The sequence below is a fragment of the Microcebus murinus genome, chromosome 14 (genome assembly GCF_040939455.1).
Source record: "Microcebus murinus isolate Inina chromosome 14, M.murinus_Inina_mat1.0, whole genome shotgun sequence".
Classification (NCBI taxonomy): domain Eukaryota; kingdom Metazoa; phylum Chordata; class Mammalia; order Primates; family Cheirogaleidae; genus Microcebus; species Microcebus murinus.
The window spans coordinates 36937825-36957658 of record NC_134117.1 but is presented as its reverse complement, the minus strand read 5'-3'; the positions used below and the strand labels follow the sequence as shown (position 1 = coordinate 36957658).

The window sequence follows — 19834 nt, the reverse complement described above, 5'->3', positions numbered from 1 at the left end:
CCATCCCTCTAGAGAGCCTGGTTTGAAGGAACGAGGAGATCTTTTCAGAAAGATGATGAGCAAGGACCACAAGAAGTTTTCCTTCTTCACTGATCCAGATTGGAGATTTAAAAAAGCTGTGGTCCAAAGTGATGTAACTGCCCCAGCCACTCACCTCCTCTCCTAACAGTGGCAGTTCCCTCTTGACAAATCTCGTATTTGTCAAGCTGTGTATGAAACAATGTTGTTGCATCCAACTCAGAGGCTATAAAGGTATTCTCAGGATGCTCTGAAAAAAAAGTTCTAGTAGTGATCCTCAGCTTCAAAGTCAGAATCACATGGAGAGCTTGCTTAAAACACAGACTGCTAACCCTCAGCACCTGATCCAGTAGGTTTGGCATGGAGCCAGATCATTTGCCTTTACAGCAAGATCATTTGCATTTCCTAGGATGCAGCTGCTCCCCAGACCATACATTTGAGAACTCGTGATCTAATCAGTGGTTGCCCATCCTAGGTTGCATATTAAAATTACTGGAGATGTTTTCAAATAATACTGGTACCCCTATCAACTCCTAATTAATTGATTCTGCTTCACTGGAGTATAGAGTCGGGGAACAGGTGTTTTAAGTTTTCCAGATGATTCCATTGTTCAGCCAAATTCTGTGATCCACTGCTAAGTCTATCAGCTGATGATACTGGATATTCATCTGTGCTGCATGTAAATAGAAACACCTGGGGAACCACTTGGTAAACACTTATTAAACAACTAGAACATATATTGCTCTCTTCTAAATGACATGGGACAGTCTTGAGAAACATGGCACCTAACCACTGCACTCAAAGAGTTTCTATTCTGAAAAAACTATATGTCCAAGAAAATTGACAAAAATATTAAAAAGAGAGTACATGGGGTATTTTTGGTTGTTTGTTTGTTTGTTTGTTGGTTGGTTGGTTTGGTTTAGAATGTATTGCTGACTCACCATTTAAAAGTGATACAGTAAGTTCTTTTATCTGCATCATCTTTTTTTGTCTTTTATAAAGGATATGTTTTCTAGTCAGAATCATCGTTCTGATATTTGAACTTCTCTTCCTTCAATGCCCATTTTCTCAATTCTCTCTGTAACACTGACTTCCACCAGAGCCTTCGCAGAGGTGTCTGTGGAATCACTGCTTCCCATACCTCCTCTCATTTCTCTTCCCTCCAGCCGTACACAGCGATTCAGGCCCATGGGTAATTTATGATGGTCCCAGACTGAGAAGGAAAAGCTAGAGCAATGGCACTCAACTTTGGCTGCATGTTAGAATTAACTGAGCCACTTATAACAGAATTGGGAAGGACAGTCCAGAGGTCAGTAATGAGCTGGTAAATCTTTCACAGCCAGCTCCCAGGGGAAAAACAAAAGCCCTGATTTGCTGATTTCCAATGGTACTAACATTCCCACTGTTGCTGATTTCAAACCACCAATATGACTTCAATTGGCTCACAAAATTCTGGTAATTTCTTTATCCATTTTCTGTCAAACACTTAGGTTGATTCCATATTGATTTCATATCTTAGCTATGTAATAGCAAAGATTTAGCTATTCATTGTAAATAATGCTGCAATGAACATGGGAATGCAGATATCTCCTTGCCATACTGATTTTTTATATATATACCCAGCGGGTGATTGCTGGATCATATGGTAATTCTATTTTTAATGTTTGGAGGAACCTCCTTGTTTTGTTCCATAATGGCTGTACCAGTTTACATTCCTACCAACAGTGTACAAGGGTTCCCTTTTCTCCAAATCCTTGCCAACATTGTTATCTTCTATCTTTTTGATAATAGCCATTCTACCAAGTGTGAGGTGATACCTCTTTGTAGTTTATATTTGTATTTACCTGATTAGTGATGCTGAGCATTTTTTATATACCTGTTGGCCATTTGTATGGATATTAACTCCTTATCAGATGTATGGTTTACAAACATTTTCTCCCATTCCTTAGGTTGTCTCCTCACTGTCTATTGTTTCCTTTGCTGTGCAGAAGCTTTTTAGTTTCATGCAATCCCATTTATTTATTTTTGCTTTTGTTCCCTGTGCTTTTGGGGTCATTTCCAAAAAATTATTGCCCAGATCTATGTCAAGAAACTTTTCCCTTATATTTTCTTCTAGTATATTTACAGTTTCAGGTCTTACATGTAAGGCTTTAATCCATTTTGAGTTGACTTTTGTGTATGGTGTGAAATAAAGGTCCCATTTCATTCTTCTGCATATGGTTATCCAGTTTTCTCTATACCATTTATTGAGGAGATTGTCCTTTCACCATTAGACGTTCTTTGCACCTTTATTAAAGGTCAGCTGACTATAAATGCATGGATATACTTCTGGATCCTATTCCATTACATTGGCCTATATGTCTATTTTTATGCCAGTACTATACTGTTTTGATTACTATACCTTTGTAATATATTTTGAAATCTGATAGTGTGGTGCCTCCAGCTTAGTTCTTTGTATTTAGATTGCTTTCGTTAGGGTCTTTCCTGGTTCTATACAAATTTTAGAGGTTTTTTTTTCTATTTCTGTGAAAAATGTCATTGGAATTTTGATAGTGATTGCATTAAGTCTAGATTGCTCTGCTCTGGGTAGTGTGAACCTTTCAACAATAATAATACTTCCAATTCATGAACATGAGATATCTTTCCATTTATTTGTTTCTTCAATTTATTTCATTAGAGTTTTATAGTTTTAAATGTACAGATCTTTCATCTTCTTTATTAAATTTATTTCTAACTATTGGGGGAGTGCTATTGTAAATGAGATTGTTTTGTTGATTTCTTTTTCAGATAGTTTGTTGTTAATGTATAGAAATGCTACTGATTTCCATATGTTGGTTTTGTGTTTTGCAACTTTACTGAATTTGTTTATTAGTTACAATGGAATATAATCCAGTCTTTAAAAAGAAGACAATTTTGTCATTTGTGACAACATGGATAAACTTGGAGGACATTATGTTAAGTGAAATAAACCAAGCACAGAAAGACAAATATTGCATGATCTCACTTATACATGGAATCTAAAAAAGTTGAATTCATAGAAACAGAGTGTAGAATGGTACTTAGCAGGGCCTGGGGTTGGGCAGGGGCAGTATGGAAAGAGACTGGTCAAAGTATACAAAGTGTCAGGATGAATAAGTTCTGGAAATCTATCGTACAACATGATGGCTACAGTCAATGTACTCTATACTTGAAAATTGCTGACAGTAGACCTTAAATGTTCTCACCACCAAAAAGTATGTAAGGTGATGGATATGTTAATTAGCCCCATTTAATCATTTTACAATATATACATGTATCAAAACATATTATACACCATAAATTTATACTTTTTTATTAGTCAATTATATCCTTTTTTTTTCCGAGATAGAGTCTCACTTTGTTGCCCAGGCTAGAGTGCCGTGGTGTCAGCCTAACTCACAGCAACCTCAAACTTCTGGGCTCAAGCAATCCTTCTGCCTCAGCCTCCTGAGTAGCTGGAATTACAGGCATGCACAACCATGCCCGGCTAAATTTTCTATATATATTTTTAGCTGTCCAAGTAATTTCTTTCTATTTTTAGTAGAGTCAGGGTCTCGCTCTTGCTCAGGCTGGTTTCAAACTCCTGACCTTGAGCAATCAGCCTGCCTTAGCCTCCCAGAGTGCTAGGATTACAGGAGTGAGCCACCGTGCCGGGCCAGTCAATCATATCTTAATAAAGCTGGGAAGCAAAAAAATCTAAAAATTTAAAAATCTATTCTTGCAAGTGGATAGGGACTGGCTCCAGCACATCACCTGGGTGGAAACCAGGTTTCAGTATTTTTAAAAGCTCATCCAGTATGGGCTACAGAAAACAGTTAGCTGGGAGACTTGGATCTTGGGATAAGACAAACAGCAAAGTCTCTATACAGCATAGAAAGGGAAGGGAAGGAAAGGAAAAGGAATGAAAAGAAAAGGAAGAGAAGTGGTAGGAAGAGGGAAGAGAGAAGAGTGAAGGGAAGACAGTAATGAAGAAAACCAGCCCCTGGGAGGCAATGAGGAACCAGCCTATCTGGGATCAGCTAACCCATTAGGATGTGTCAATTCTTCCTTTGGGGTTTAGCATGTCAATACCCAGATGTTTTCATTGACTGTATTTTAAGGAATAAAAAGATGTATTTTGATTGAAATTAATTGCCTCACATATGTAATAATTAAACTAAACCCTTACCAATACTAAGAATTCTTGATTTTGTTCTTTCAAACTTTGTAGCTTGTTCCCAAACAATTAATAAAAAAAAGCTAGATTTCCAATGAAATTTAGAATTTGAGTTGACTCTCACTCTCCTCTCATCACTTCAACAGGACCTGCACTGTTTATGGATATAGGAGCTGAGTATCAAAAACCAAAGTGGAAAGGTGGTAAAATGAAACAGATCTGGGCAAGTTATCCTCTCTAAAGCCCATTTCCTCTTCTATATAATAGGGAGCCATTTCCCTCCCCACTGGGTTACTGTGAGAAGGAACTGAGATAGTACATGGGAAACATGCACAAGACACTCAGCAAATAGTAATTATAGGAATGCAAAAATATTTGCAGTCCTGGATAACAATTATCCTTTTATTAAGAGTTAAATTTCTCATCAGACTCGTCTGCTCTACATATGTCTTCTTAATTTTGATTAAAAAATTTTTCTCTACATTCCCAAGTTATCCATGTTGTGACAGAAGATTAGGAGGAACCACAGTTTGAGCCCTGACCAAATGCAAAGAACAAAGAACAAACTAGAGATGACTGAGCCCTCCCCACTCTCTAACCCCCCAGATCCCCACTCAAGCACCATTTTTTGGACATCTCAGTGGTGGGACCTGGTCAATGTAACAACACAGATTCCACCAGCAGCAGACACACTTCCTAGTAACTTTTTTAATGTTCTATGGAGTCAGACTCTATGTCTGAGCCCTAAATCCATTCTTTTCCTTTCTCCCTTTTGCTGTCTCACCTCAACTGACTACCTGTGAGAGCTATCCTAAGAGCCAAACATACCCACTGCTGCCTCATGTCTGTTCCATCTCAAACCACATCCTGGTTCTCTTTATACTCAATCATTATAAGCCACTAGTCACATGTAACTCCCTTCTAGCCAACTCCTGTATTTATTTGAAATGTTTCTTAAAAGCAATAATCACTCATTTTATCGATCTTCTTGCTCATTCAAGACCTCAAGTTCAGTTCAATTTAAAAGGTCATCAGTATAAACTAAGATGATATTGTCCTGATTTCTACATAATTAATCATACTTGTGATCATTTTCAACAGGAAGAATTCAGTTATGGGGACATCCTATTGCAGTGGACTGGGCAGAGCCAGAAGTAGAAGTTGACGAGGACACAATGTCTTCAGTGAAAATCCTGTACGTCAGAAACCTTATGCTGTCTACCTCTGAAGAGATGATTGAAAAGGAATTCAACAATATTAAACCAGGTGGGATATACATATAAGATTACTATTTCAAAATGTACTTTAAAAGCACTTACACTTAAGATAACTTCCCATAACTTTAAATAAGGATAGCTTTTATTTAGCTCATTCTCAAAATTGCATGCAAACTACTCAAACCTATCTATTCCTATAGGAATTCCTATCTTTGGATTAGAAAATAGGAACTTATGCTCCTACAAGATTTATCAATATTATAATTTTATACTTAACTGTGTGATTATTTAATGAATACATATTTTCTTCACTAAACTGTAAATTCCATGAGTTCTTTTTTCCTCTTATTGTCTCCTTCATCCTGAGACATTCAGTCTGTGGGCCTGGAACACAATAATTGCTCAATAAATACTTATTGTATTAATGAATGCATGACCATAGATATAGGTCTAATGCAGGGTTTCTCAACCTCAGGTACTATTGACATTTTGGAACAAATAACTTTGGCTTGGGGATGTTCTGTTCAGTGGACTGTAGGATGTTTAGCAGCATCCCAGGTTACTACCCATTGTTACCAGTTCCCACCTCCAAGATGTAACAACCAAAAATATCTCCAGACATTGTCAGATGTACCCTGGTGACAGGAAAAATTCCTCCAGTTTAGAACCACTGGAATATGCTTATGACTTTAGGTATATAAATAAGGAGGTAACAATCCTAAGAAACGTATTTGAGTGAAGAGGGAGGGACAGGAATAGAGGGAAGGTAGAGGCGATAATTAGTTGCTATTCATCTTGTCAATACTTTTCAGTATCAATTCTAAACCATAACATTGACTCCCCACCTCTTTCTTCTCCATATAGGAGCCACACTTCTGAGACAAGGAAAGCATTTTGAGAACAATGTTCAAATGAGTGTTTCCCCAAACCAATTCAGAACACTAATTCTACAAACTTTTAGTAGAAGTCACTGATGAAATGGCTCCATGATCACATAAGTTTGTAAACACCAGATTCTGCAAAAGTAAACAGATTTCTTTATTATGGAACTTATCAGAGTCCTTAACCTTCTAACATGCTTCGCAAGTGTCTAAGAAAAGATATAGGATGCCCAAATTCCCACTTTTGGAGCATGGATCTCCCTTTTTGGCAGACCATCTGTGGGATTATTGTGCTTTGGAACACACTCTGGGCAATACTGGCCTAGATTTATCTCAGTACATCATCCTTTCATAACTGTGAATTTCTCAGTCTCCAGGCAAATTCTGCAAATTGTTGATAAGCATGTGCCATGGTGCTATCATGATAAACCCACCTGAGAATATTCATTTCACATACTCATGTTGCCTGTTTCCAACTCTGGGTGCTCTCTCAGGTATAACAGAACGATAAGTTGATGATTCACTGTGAAGGTAATAAGTAAATATGTTATTTCTCCCTTTTTAAAGATTCACCAAAAATCTCTTGCTCTAGCCTCAAGTACTCTTTCTTCCTTGACATTTTAGGATAATGCTGTGGCTCCATGCCAACAGTTATGAATCCATGTCCACTATAGAAACTGCAAATGACTGGCTGCCTCACTATGTGCCAAGCATTGCAGTGGGCACTTTCACAGCATGTGCCATTTATTCATCACAACAGCCCTATAACATAGGTTACTTTATTAGTTCCATTATTTTCTAGATTTTAAAAAAATCTGGGACACAGAGAGAAGTTAATTATCTTGCCCAGGGTCACACAGCTAGCAGGTGACAGATCCAAGATTTGACTCCACATTTGGTTAAGGTCATGTTCTTAACAACTTATGGCCCCCATGCCATCCTGAATCCATTCATTCACTCATTCATCCAAATATTGTTCCGTTAGTATCATGTTTCCACGAAAATAAGACCTACCCATAAAATAAGCCCTAACAGGATTTCTAAGCATTTGCACAATATAAGCCCTACCCCCAAAATAAGACCTAGTGATGGGCGTGGCTACGCAGCATATCTGCACAACCCATGCATTTCATCTCGGAGTGGTAAAGAGGACGAGCAGCCCTTCTCATCTGCCCCATCGTGACAGCTACTATCCCAGAGGTGACTGGAAAGGTGCGGGCAGCCCCACCACCAAGGTCAGCTCCCCATGTCAGGTCCCGGCCATCCTGTGCGTGCTGCAGGCTGAGGCTTTGAGGGGGAAAGTCTCCTCAGTGAAATGAGGAGCGGGACACTCCGCTTTAGGTATTGTGTGTCCCCAGCGGGGAGAAGGAAAGCTGTGGCTGGCATTTTACTCAGCACTGTGGGCCTCTCTCACCCCCCACAAACACCAGGGGATAGGGGAAAAGCTTCAGCAAGCAGTCTCCTACTGAGCTCAGAGAGATCATTTCTGCTCCACTGTGCAGATTGGACCTAGTGCTCACTGGATCTCTGATAAATAAGCCAGCCCTTACACATCAGCTTTGCTGGCCTAGCTCTGCTTTTCCTGAGTATCTGTACCTCCAGACAAGATGAGTGCAAAAAGAAAGAGTTATTCTGTTAAGTATAAGAAAGATATTGTGGAGGACTCCAAGGGCAAGAATCGTACGGCTTTCTGCAAAGAGAAGAAGTTGGATACCTGAATTGGCCCCAAAATGGCGCGCAGAATACGATAACCTCAGTCTACATGTGGATAGAGGAAATGCTAAGAAGTGCAAGTGTGGTTCAGGTTGGCAACCTTTATTTCCCCAGCTGGAAGACATGATCGGTAAATGGATTGCTGACAGGAGAGCAAAGGCTTTGGTTGTGCGCAGGGCTGATATGCAAAGATTTGCCCTTGCAATGGCACCACAATGGATGAAACTGCAGTGTTTATGAGTCAAGGACCCCAAACGACAATTGAACAGAGGGGTGCCTCCTCAATCTACGTTCCCTCCACTGGTCACGAAAGTTCACACATTACCTGTATCTTGGCAATTTGTCTGGATGGAAAGAAAATCACACCTCTTATCATCACTAAGGGCAAGAAAGATAAGATTGAATATGTTTCCAACATTTATGTTCTTGAAACCGAAAAAGCCTGGTGCACACAAGAAGTTATAAGGAAGTGGCTTGATTTAATGTCGCCACTTGTTTTGCAAGGTGGCCAAAGAGGTCTGCTAATCTGGGATTCAGCCAACACTCACCATCCAAAAGACATGAAGAACTTCCTTGCAGAAAGAAGAATAGATCAAATAATGATTCCTGCAGGAATGACTGCCTATCTGCAGACCCTTGATATTGCAATAAATAAGCCATTCAAAGACCATTTGTGCATGGAAATTAACGACTACATTGAAAATAGAATGACAAGAAATTAGCGTGGAAACTTTGTGAAGCCTAGCCTGCAAGAGGTCATGATTTGGGTGAAGAATTCATGGGATAAAATCACTAACAGTGATGTTACCAATTCACTCCAAGCAGGTTACATGGATAAGACCTGCTCGTTTAATGAGAGCTCTATTGCTCGACATGAGAGATTGGGGCCAATGGTTCTAAAGGAAATAGAGTCGCAAGAAATTCAGGATGGAATTCGGGGTTTGGAGAGTTATGATGATGTTCCAGAAGAAGACGACTTAACTATATTTGAATAAATGTAGATTGTTGTACCGTACTTAAAAAAAAATCCCCTGAAAATAAGCCCTAGGGGGTCTTCTTGAGAAAAAATAAATATAAGACCCTGTCTTATTTTTGGGGAAACACAGTAGTTCCTATGTGCCAGGCACCGTAGAAGGAACAGAGTAAGATGTACACATGGAAAGAGTTTAAAATGTTCCAGAAAAATAACAGCTAGGCTTACTCTTGGAGTGCGGAGAAGACTCATGTTTCTAACTGACATGAAAGCTGATATCTGAACGTTGATGTAGTGGTAGGCATAGGAACTGGTATGTGTGTGTGTAAATATCGCTCACTGTCCTCGCCTCAATCTGTGTTGACTTTCTGCTTTCCCACAGTGACTAATACTTCCTATCTATCTAACTAAAACAGTAGCCTTTTTTGAAAAGGGCTAGAATGAGAAACTACTAAAAGGCTGCTTCCTTTTGTAGCCGTTGGTCATCAACTTTCCCAGGCTGCATATTGACATATTGAAGAGAGAGATGCACCCAGATCTATTAATTATAATGAAAATAATAAACACCAAATCTGTTTCTCTCCTTCGTTCTCTCTCTCCCTCTCTCTTTTTTTTATTTCAAGAAAATATGAGAGAACAAACATTTTGATTATATTTTATATCTTTTCCTCTCCCTAGCTAGGGTTAGAGGTATGCCCTTCCCCTCCACAATGCTCACCACATCCCTCAGATGTGGGTCTACCTCCCCCAACCCCCAAATCCCTGGTGAACACCACCACCATTTGAGCACAATAGTGTTAATCAGTCAGTAACAATTTGATTGTGAGTACATGTGGAGCCCATTCTTCCTATCTTATGTCACCTCACTTTGGATAATCGGCTTAAGCTCAATCCAGGATAATATAAACGGTGTTAGCTCACTGTCATTTCTTAGAATTGAGGAATATCCATTGTAAGTATATACCAAATTTTAATAATCCACTCATGAATTGACAGGCACTTGGGTTGTTTCCACGTTCTTGCAATACTGAATCGTGCTGCCATAAACATTCAGGTGCAGATGTCTTTATAATAGAATGTCTTATGCTCTTTGGGGTAGATGCCTAATAATGCTATTGCTGGGTTGAATGATATTTCTATTTTTAGCTCTTTGAGGTATCTCCTAATTCTTTTCCACAAAGGTTGCAATTTGCAGTCCCACCAGCAGTGCAAGAGTGTTCCTGTCTCTCCACATCCTCACCAGCATTTGTTGTTTGGGGATTTTTTGATAGAGGCCAATCTTACTGGGGTTAGGTGATATCTCACTTTGGTTTTGATTTGCATTTCTCTAATGATTAGAGATGTTGAGCATTATTTTATATGTTTGCTGGCCATTATTCTGTCTTCTTTGGAAAAGTTTCTGTTCATTTTGGTTGCCCATTTCTTGATGGGGTTGTTTGATTTTTTTCTTGTTAATTCTTTTGAGTTCTAGATAGATTCTTGTTATCAGACCTTTATCGGAAGTGTAGAGAGCAAATATTTTCTCCCATTCTGTAGGTTGTCTATTGCTCTAATGATAGTTTCCTTGGCTGTGCAGAAGCTTTTTAATTTGATCAGATCCCATTTGTTTATTTTTGTTGCTGTGGTGATTGCTTTGGGGGTCTTCTTCACGAATTCTTTGCCTAGGCTGATGTCTGAAAGAGTCTTCCCAACATCTCCCTCTGTCTTTCTATTGGGCCTAATGTGTGTCCAGCAATTCCAGGGCCCATCCTGGGGCTGCTGGAACAACTCTCAGGGCTCTACTATGTGGCTTGTCCTATTCAGCACTCTGCAAAAGAATATGAATTGCAGAGTGTGGACAACTAGCAGACACATCTCCCACGTTAAGAGGTAAAAGCAGAGCTAACTAGTTTCTTTTCCAGCGGAAAGAATGTATTATTTCAAGGCTATACTTATCTAAAAAATTTGTGGAGAGAAATAGGAAAATGACTCTTTAAAAATTCTATTTAAAGTTTAGATCCCTCAGAGGATCCTGCATATTCCCTCCAAACATTTGACCATATGTCATTTTAACCATGATTAACTTGAAAAGTATTATATTGCCATGCAGAGAAACAAATGAAAATCAGAACAAAAACTGGGGCCTGGAAATGCTTGTTCTTCCCCAATGTAGCCAGAGGGGTATCTGCTGAAGTTCCAGTTATAGCTATTCTACAAAATCTGATTTTCCTACAACAATTTGGCAGTATCAGAATCACCTGGTTAAAATAAGGATTACCTGCCCCATCTAGGGTGGGCTCAAGTATTTGCATTTCTATTAAGCTCCCAGGTGAAGCTGATCCTGCTGGTCAGAGAAACATGACCCTTTGATGAGCTTTCCCTTGCCAGGCAGGTGGCAGGTGTGTTTCTCTTCAGGAAACTGATGTGTTGCTGACAAGTCGATAACAAACACAGTGATATTTTTCCAATTCCCTGTATCATTATTTCAGAGGGATCTTTTTCTTCTTTACCACATGGTGAATACTACTGTAGAGAAAACCAGCTTTTATGCCACTAACTCTAACTTTCTAAATTTTCTGTTCTATGAGGCTAAATTTTCATATATTACGTTTTCCAAAAGCAGGTATGTTTGAGCATTGTTATTCAAAAATGCAAGATGATTTCAAATATCTGAATTTCAGAACACCTAAATTCATTATCATCTTAAATGCCATATAGCTGGTGTGGATGATAGAAGTTGGAGTGTGTGGACGGTCGTGGTGGCTCACGCCTGTAATCCTAGCACTCTGGGAGGCCGAGGCGAGGGAATTGCTCGAGGTCAGGAGTTCGAAACCAGCCTTAGAGGGACCCCCCCCCTGTCTCTACTAAAAATAGAAAGAAATTAATTAACCAACTAAAAATATATATACAAAAAAAAAAAATAGCCGGGCATGGTGGCACATGCCTGTAGTCCCAGCTACTTGGGAGGCTGAGGCAGTAGGATCGCTTGAGCCTAGGAGATTGAGGTCGCTGTAAGCTAGGCTAACGCCACAGCACTCACTCTAGCCTGGGCAACAAAGTGAGACTCTGTCTCAAAAAAAAAAAAAAAGTTGGAGTGTAAATTGACTAAACAATATCCCCTCAGTCCATGTGTTTATTGAGTAGCCCCTGTGTCCAAGGCAGGAGGCAGGAACTGGGTGAAGATGATATTAGTACTAAGATGTCTCTGAAGCAGATCCTGTTCTCAGGGAGCTAACAGATTAGGGGGGCCTACGTGGAAAATGACACTGAAGTATGAATGAACAAAGACTAGTTAAGGTGGAGGTCATCACTGGCTGATCTCTTCCTTATCAATTACCAAGACACGCCATGAGGCTGAATCACAATAATCACTCTACCTGACACTGAAAGAAAGAGAGACCATATTGGATGTTCAGTTAATTAAATGTCTCATGCTTCATGGTCTCAGATACCTTCATTTATTTTCTCAGACTGGCCAGACAATTTTGCTCGGTATAACCATTATCATAAGAAGTCAACGGTTGAATGCTGAGGGGAATAAAAAGAGAAGTATCAAAATGTTTTTAAATTATCATTATACTATGGGCCAACTATTATTCCCCAAAAAAGATATTTATAGTCATTGAACCATGTGGTAGAGCAGAAACTCTAATTGCCTTGTGGCCTCAAATCTAAGGGGATAACTAGACTTTTTATAGGGACAGAAAGAAGAGGACTTTCTCTTTTTTTCCCCTCCCTGGCCTCTTAAAATACACCCAAATGAGTGTAAGCTAAAAGAGAAAAATTGGCATGCTAAACTGATAGTGGTTAAACAGGTTTCCACTTTACCTTTCCTCTAAACAAAAGGTCTATTTTTAAAATTGGGTAAATAACAATATTTTAAAAATATAACATTCAACTATCTTGGTACAACTTTTTAAGAAATTTTTACATGTTGCAATCAACATGTTCAGTTCCTCTCCCCTCCCACCTGCCAGACACCCAATGAATGTTACTACTATATGTGAATGTGTAGAATTTTAAACCTGGACATAGGAAATATTCTTGATGAGATCCTTACTTAAATATTGGGTCTCAAAAAAAATCAAAACTCTTGGAAGCTAGGTGCTAAAAGATATCATTTTCAGTGCCATCTCAAGTTTGCTAATGGGGCTACTTTCACTCCATTTACAGGTGCTGTGGAGAGGGTGAAGAAAATTCGAGACTATGCTTTTGTGCACTTCAGTAACCGAGAAGATGCAGTTGAGGCTATGAAAGCTTTAAATGGGAAGGTAATGTAGGACAAAGAAAAAATATGTATAGGTTCCATCTATGTTTGGTGTGGACATTGTACTCTAAAGAGCATTCCTGCAAGTCTAGCTCACTCCAGCTTTCTACATCTCTGATGTGGCTGCCTCAGTCATTTAAGATACACGAAAATGATGGAAAGAACAGTGGAGAATAGAGATGTGCCTAATATGTCCAACTTTACCTCTAATTTTTTCTAATTTGGACAAGTCACTGGCCTTCAATTTCCTTAGAAGAGGGATTTGGAGGAGATTATTTCAAGGTGTTTTTGAAACACCCAATTTCCCAATTCCAATTTTCTCTTATTACTTCAAAGAGATTAACATATTTATAGTATAGTATTTTAGAGGCTGATGATCAGAAAACATGTCAAAATAGCTGTTGTACTACCCTCAGAGTTTGACCTATCAACTCTGGAAAGCCTAGAATCTCTCACCTTACCCAGAGTAAGATCTGGGGAAAAACTAGCTTCTATATCCTTACTACAAATTTGTGTATAGAAACCAGTATAATATTTACATATCAATTCAATAAACATTAAAAACCTTCTGTAGCCCACTTATCATGCTACTAATATCTGGGATACAAAAAAAAAATCCAAACCAAAGATGACTAGTCAACAAGCTAAAATCTGTTGGAGCAATAAGACAAGTACACAAACACCTGTGCAAAGTATGGGCAGGAAAGTATCATAAAAAGAGAGAAAAATGGTGAGAAAATTCAAAAGAAAAAGTGGGTCATGAATCAAAAAATCTTCATGGATGTGAGAAGATAATACGTAAGAGAAGCTATGAACATAGGGCATAATTTCAAGAGACAAAATATGGAAAGGATAGGCAGTCTTAGAGGCACAAAATTTGAAAAGAGCAAGAAAAGATTGGAAAACAATAAAATGTAGAGCAATTTGCTTGGTGCTTAGTGCACGTACATTGGATCTTGCATCCGTCAGGGCCCCAGTAGAAAACACATGGCAAAGGACCCAATTACAAAAGTGTGAATGGGGAGTAGGGGAATCAAAAGAGAATGCAGGGACCTGGAGTTTACAGCATTTCTGGAGTCAAAGGAGAATTAACATGGAGAATTAACATGAATCCTAAAAGGGTGAAGAATTGTGCAGAGCAGGTCTCTTTGAAAGAAGTAGTGATCTTTGATCAAGGGACACAGCCAGCCCAAGGGAACCTCTCAAAGAGGGAGCCAGGAGAATAAATGTCCCAAACTCACTGTTATATCTTTCTCCAACCCCTACCAGTGTTCCCCATAGGCTAAATCCAGCATAATCCAGAAGACCCAAGAACCCTGAAGAGGACCCCATGTAGAGTAGCCTCCCAGAGCAGACAGCAGGCTGGAACTATTGGGGAGTGGATCTAGAGGGAAAAAGGAGGATCCCTTAACCCAGGTCCGTCAGACACAGTGGGGCCTCCAGCACATGAGCTCTTCATGAGCTGGCTCAAACTCAAATACGTTTGAGTATCAGGGAAAAGAAAGTAATGGCTCTGAAATATCAAAAGAAGACTGCAGAGCAAAAACTAATGCATATTTAAATACATGTCTATAAAACATTATTTCATCTTCATTGATCATGTAGTATCTTAAAAATTGTATTACTTTGAATATAATTTATAAGTTGGATTTGCTCTATTTGGAAATATTCCTCAGTATACATGATGGCTGCCAATCATAAATTAAATGCTAAATAATTACACTGGAATAATTACAACAGAAAAGTATTCAAATTGTTCCCAATTCTTACAGCTATATATTTTGTAGCAATGTTTACATTTACTATGTAGTTAAATATATATTTAATATTATTATATTAAATATATTATATATATTTAAATATATTATACTAAATATTATATTTAACCATAATGTGGTATAGAAAAATCAGAAGTACATTTTTCTAGAACCATGAAAGCATTTCAGTATGTATATGGATATTTATATTTAATTTATTAGACAAAGGGAGACTGTAGAGTTTTTTTTTTTGCAGGAGAGTAATGATCACAGTTACAATTTAGGGAAATTAACCTAATAAGAATTGACTTATTATAGAGGTGAGAGAAAGATGTAATGGAAACTGGTTATAAAGCTATTACAGTCAGCCAAATGGAACAAAATAAGGTCTTGAACTAAGGTGGGAATGAAACATAAGAGAGAGCTCTTATGGAACTCTGGGGGATGAATTCATAGGGCCCAGAAATTGATTGGTGATTGTGGTGCAAAGAAGAACAAGTCCTTATAAGTTTACAACATGAGAGACTGTTAGGAAAGTCAGGAAGGGAAGCCTATTTGGAAAGAATTGTGATGAATTGAGTTTGGGATGTGATTATCAATTTATTCTATAAATATTTTTGGAAGTCTATGAAATGAAACAAATTTTTCTGGGCTTGGGCTATTCAGATTAATAAGATATTGTCCTAGCTCTTGAAATATCTAGACCAAGTAACTAAAATACAATACTGAGTTTAAAATGCTGTTGGATGGGTCAGAGAAATGCAGAACAAAATCTATTACAATAAGAAATCTGATATCATAGTAAAGAATAATTCCATTCAGAACATCTCTTGATATGGAATTACCTATAAGCAGAGACCTATTTGGGTGTCTCAACTTCCTCAAGTCATGACTGAAGATAATATAAACATGTAATTTAAAATATATATCATAAAAAATACTACATAACTTGCTGTCTCAGTGACTATATCCAGATTATAAATTTATAACCAACATGTCAATGGACAGTGGCCAATATGTCACTGTCAAACCTGTTGGCATCTTATGCAACTTACTAAGAAAACCACTCAGAGAAAATTCAACTGGCACACAAACCCAAACCTACAAAGAGCCAAGTTACAAATAATTGAAACAGTCAGGAAATATACAGCAAACAGTCTAACACTTAGAAAAAGACATGTTATTAGGTATCAGCCACAGTTGGTTGTTTTCCTATTGTCTCATGTTGCTTCTTCCTTGTTCTTTATGACAGGTGCTGGATGGGTCTCCCATTGAAGTGACTCTAGCCAAACCAGTAGACAAGGACAGTTATGTTAGGTACACCCGAGGCACAGGTGGAAGGGGCACCACACTGCAAGGAGAGTACACCTACTCTTTGGGCCATGTTTATGACCCCACCACAACCTACCTTGGAGCTCCTATCTTCTATGCCCCCCAGGCCTATACAGCAATTCCCAGTCTTCATTTTCCAGCCACCAAAGGACACTTCAGCAACAGGGCCATTATCCGAGCCCCTTCTGTTAGAGGTAACATCAGTCAGCTCTTGCCTTAGAGTAACCCCAAGATTTCAAATGATTTGTATTGCAATAGCCTTAGACAAATTGGATGGGTCCACTGGGAGAAAAGGACTGGAAATTTGTTTATTAAAAATCAAATATTATATGAATATTTTTTTTCCATAGGAATATTTTTTCACATTACAACTGGTTATTGAAAAAACTTGGTCAGAACATAGTGCATATGAGCCTAGTGTACAAATTTGATCTTTGCATGGGCCCACAAAATTTGTTCAAACTAAAACCTAGTTTCATAAATGTTAACTTCTTTTGTATCATTAGGTGACCAGCTTGCAGTCCTCTGTTGACTCATTACAACACTTTCAGGGGAAAGTAGTAATGGAATGGAAGTTCCATTGACTCACAGTAATGAGTCCAATACGATGGAAATCAATTACCTCAAATAGCAAAAACATTTCAAGGTACATGTGTATATGATGGTGATTCAGTGGCATCACCTTTATATATATATATATATATATATCACAAATTATCATAAATATAGTTTAATGTTCTCATCTGACCTGCCCAGATATATCAGATGCTCTTATCTGATGTGTTGGACCTTTGGAAAAGCCAAACTATTAAGGAAATTGACTTTTTCTTTGGTATATGGGGAAATAAACTCCAAGTAGAAAAAAAAAATTCAATTTGACTGCCAGACAGTAAATATTTCACATTTGAATCCTTTATGAATTTTAGATGTTAAGCAGTTTTCCAATCTCAATTAGTTTAAGCAATCTAGAAGATAAGGAAAGCATGTTTTATTTCCAAGAAACTATTGATAGTTTGTCTCTGCCTTTTGGGCTCCTTCAGACTGATTGTTCTAGGATGTGGCTAATGCCTACAGAACTCCAGCTCTATCTTCCAAATCTGATACCAAATCTGGGCAATTCAACAAACAAACAGTGTGTTTTAATATATTCTTGGGTTTGACTTAGAAGCAAAGGGCACATCCAGATTGTTATGGAAACAATTATCTTAACTGTGTTTTGCTATTTTTCAAGAGAACAGAATTGACCATCCAAAGACCTCTAGTAATACAATCACTTTCCCAGAAATTGTAATGCAAAAGAAGTCATCAGGATTTCCTTTAGGATAACCTATCTATATGATGACAAATTGTGTCATTGAAATATTATGTATTTATAATATAAAATCATATCATTAATCAACCCATACATTAAATATAAGTTGTTGACCAGTTGTGATGTGGAAAAAAAAAACCAAACTCCACTCTAATGGAAAAAAATGCCTATCTTATAACAAGAAAGGAATCAATGAATAATATTCATGGATGAAGGGTAATCAACTTAATTTTTTATCTCTTTATGCCACCAATAGGAAATCAAAGTAGCAACATGGCACAACAATAATCAAAAGGAATCTATGCATGAAACACAATGGAAATTTAAGCCTCACATTGACAGAACATATGAGAGAGGATGGTGAACTTAAAAACATACTTTTCTAAATGTTGGCTTTCCAATAAATCATTGGAGGTGGGATCACTGGGGAAGCTAGGATTCATTTCTCATTTACCGATCAGTGACAGTCTCTGTACAAGACTGCTTTCAATACAAGGAGTCATATTATGTTGGAATGTCTTAATAAACACATTCCCAGCCTCTATTAGTCTACAGAAAATGTCAACAAAAGGTTAACTGAAAATGGAAATCGCAAAATTTCTCTCTGTGCCAAAATTTTTAAATTGTTTGTGTACTTATCCATAGATTTGATGGTATTGTTTTCTCCCACAGGTAGTTTAAGAGAGAGAGAGAGAAAGAGAGAGAGCAAGATGGTGAACCTAATCTTATGCTGAGCTTCATTATGTTAGAATCCTAGAGTTTCCGACCCATCTTCAGGGCAGTAATCAGTGTGACATGGGCTAACTTTTCCATTACAGTAAGATTCGGGGTGATTTTCTGGTGGTTTGATTCAGCTTGATGCCTTCTTACATTCCTAGAAATTTACATGAATGTACCTGTAGGGGCTGCGGGAGTGAGAGGACTGGGCGGCCGTGGCTATTTGGCATACACAGGCCTGGGTCGTGGATACTCCGTTAAAGGAGAGAAAAGAGAAGAGAAGCTCTATGACATCTTACCGGGTATGGAGCTCACCCCAATGAATCCTGTCACTCTAAAACCCCAAGGAATTAAACTTGCACCCCAGGTAGGTAATATTATTCTAGAGATAGTTTTCTAAGTTGACACAATGACCATTACTCACCATTCAGCAAATGATTTGATTTAATCCTTAACTTGAGCTAGTGTGTGTGTGTGTGTGTGTGTGTGTGTGTGTGTGTGTGTGTGTGTGTGTGTGTGTTAATAGATAAAGTAGCCAATCGACATGATGTACTTTGAGGGAATGCTGAGCCTTCAGTGGCATTATTCCATTATAGGCCCTTTCATTTTTTCAATCATAAAGTTTAAAACCTTAAATTATCTTCCACTGAAAAGCAAATAGCCTGAAAGCTACTAAAAATTATCAACCAATATTTTAAATGGAAATCAAATGAGGCAAAGACCCCATCTCAGAATAAGATGTGTGTAAGCCTATTATGTATGAGCCGGGATGACTGACAAATGAAGAATATTCATGACAGAGAACTCTGAATAATCTATTTAGGACATCTTTTCTTGGAAATACTGTGTCTAAGAGAAAGCCCCACCATGATATCTAAGTAAATCTTTAACTATGAAGTGCCATCAGTCACATCAAATTGTCTTCTACAATGGTTATATTTGGGAAGTGGCATTATGGTGAATTTTTACTGCTTTCATTTAACACTTCTAAATGTCTATGTTTCTGCATGAGGCTGTGGTTTTTATTATTGGGAAATTAAAAGTTATAAAACTTGTTCCAGTATGGAAACTGAATACCAAGGTTAAAAATAAAGCAAAACAGGATCTCTGTTAAGCCTTAGACGTTTTCCCTGTGGGTGTGCAGGGAATATATGCTGATCTCTCTGAAATACAGTTTGGCTGAATAACCACAGTTATAGTGTCCTGAAGGAAACTTCCCTACTCCTATGGCAAATATATAAGCCTCACATTTTTGGAAGTAGCCCTTATGATTGCAATCCATCAAGAAAAACGCATGGTTTTCTAAAAGCTTATCCTGGGTATTTTGTTGTCATTATTGTTGGTGGTGGTGGTCTTAATGGTTTCCTCTGACACACAAATTCATTCATCTAAGGTTTCTGCTCACTCTACCCAGGCAATTAAAAAAAAGAGAATGCCTACCAGAGTGCTAAACAATAATCACTTGTTTGTTCAAAAAGCATTTATTGGGCTTCT

The 19834-nt window shown here is 38.0% G+C and overlaps 1 protein-coding gene across 3 annotated transcripts in view; it reads left to right on the top strand.

The window, feature by feature from the left end:
- Positions 1-19834, top strand: part of A1CF (APOBEC1 complementation factor) — an 84947-nt gene that overhangs the window by 52130 nt on the left and 12983 nt on the right. For 2 of the 3 annotated variants that reach the window (XM_076010001.1, XM_012762865.2), the window contains 4 exons: positions 5294-5458; positions 13129-13226; positions 16232-16505; positions 18502-18707. In XM_076010001.1, coding sequence (XP_075866116.1) covers positions 5294-5458; positions 13129-13226; positions 16232-16505; positions 18502-18707 — 743 coding nt within the window. The remainder of the gene's footprint in view (positions 1-5293; positions 5459-13128; positions 13227-16231; positions 16506-18501; positions 18708-19834) is intronic. The other variant, XM_012762866.2, reaches the window with a different exon arrangement.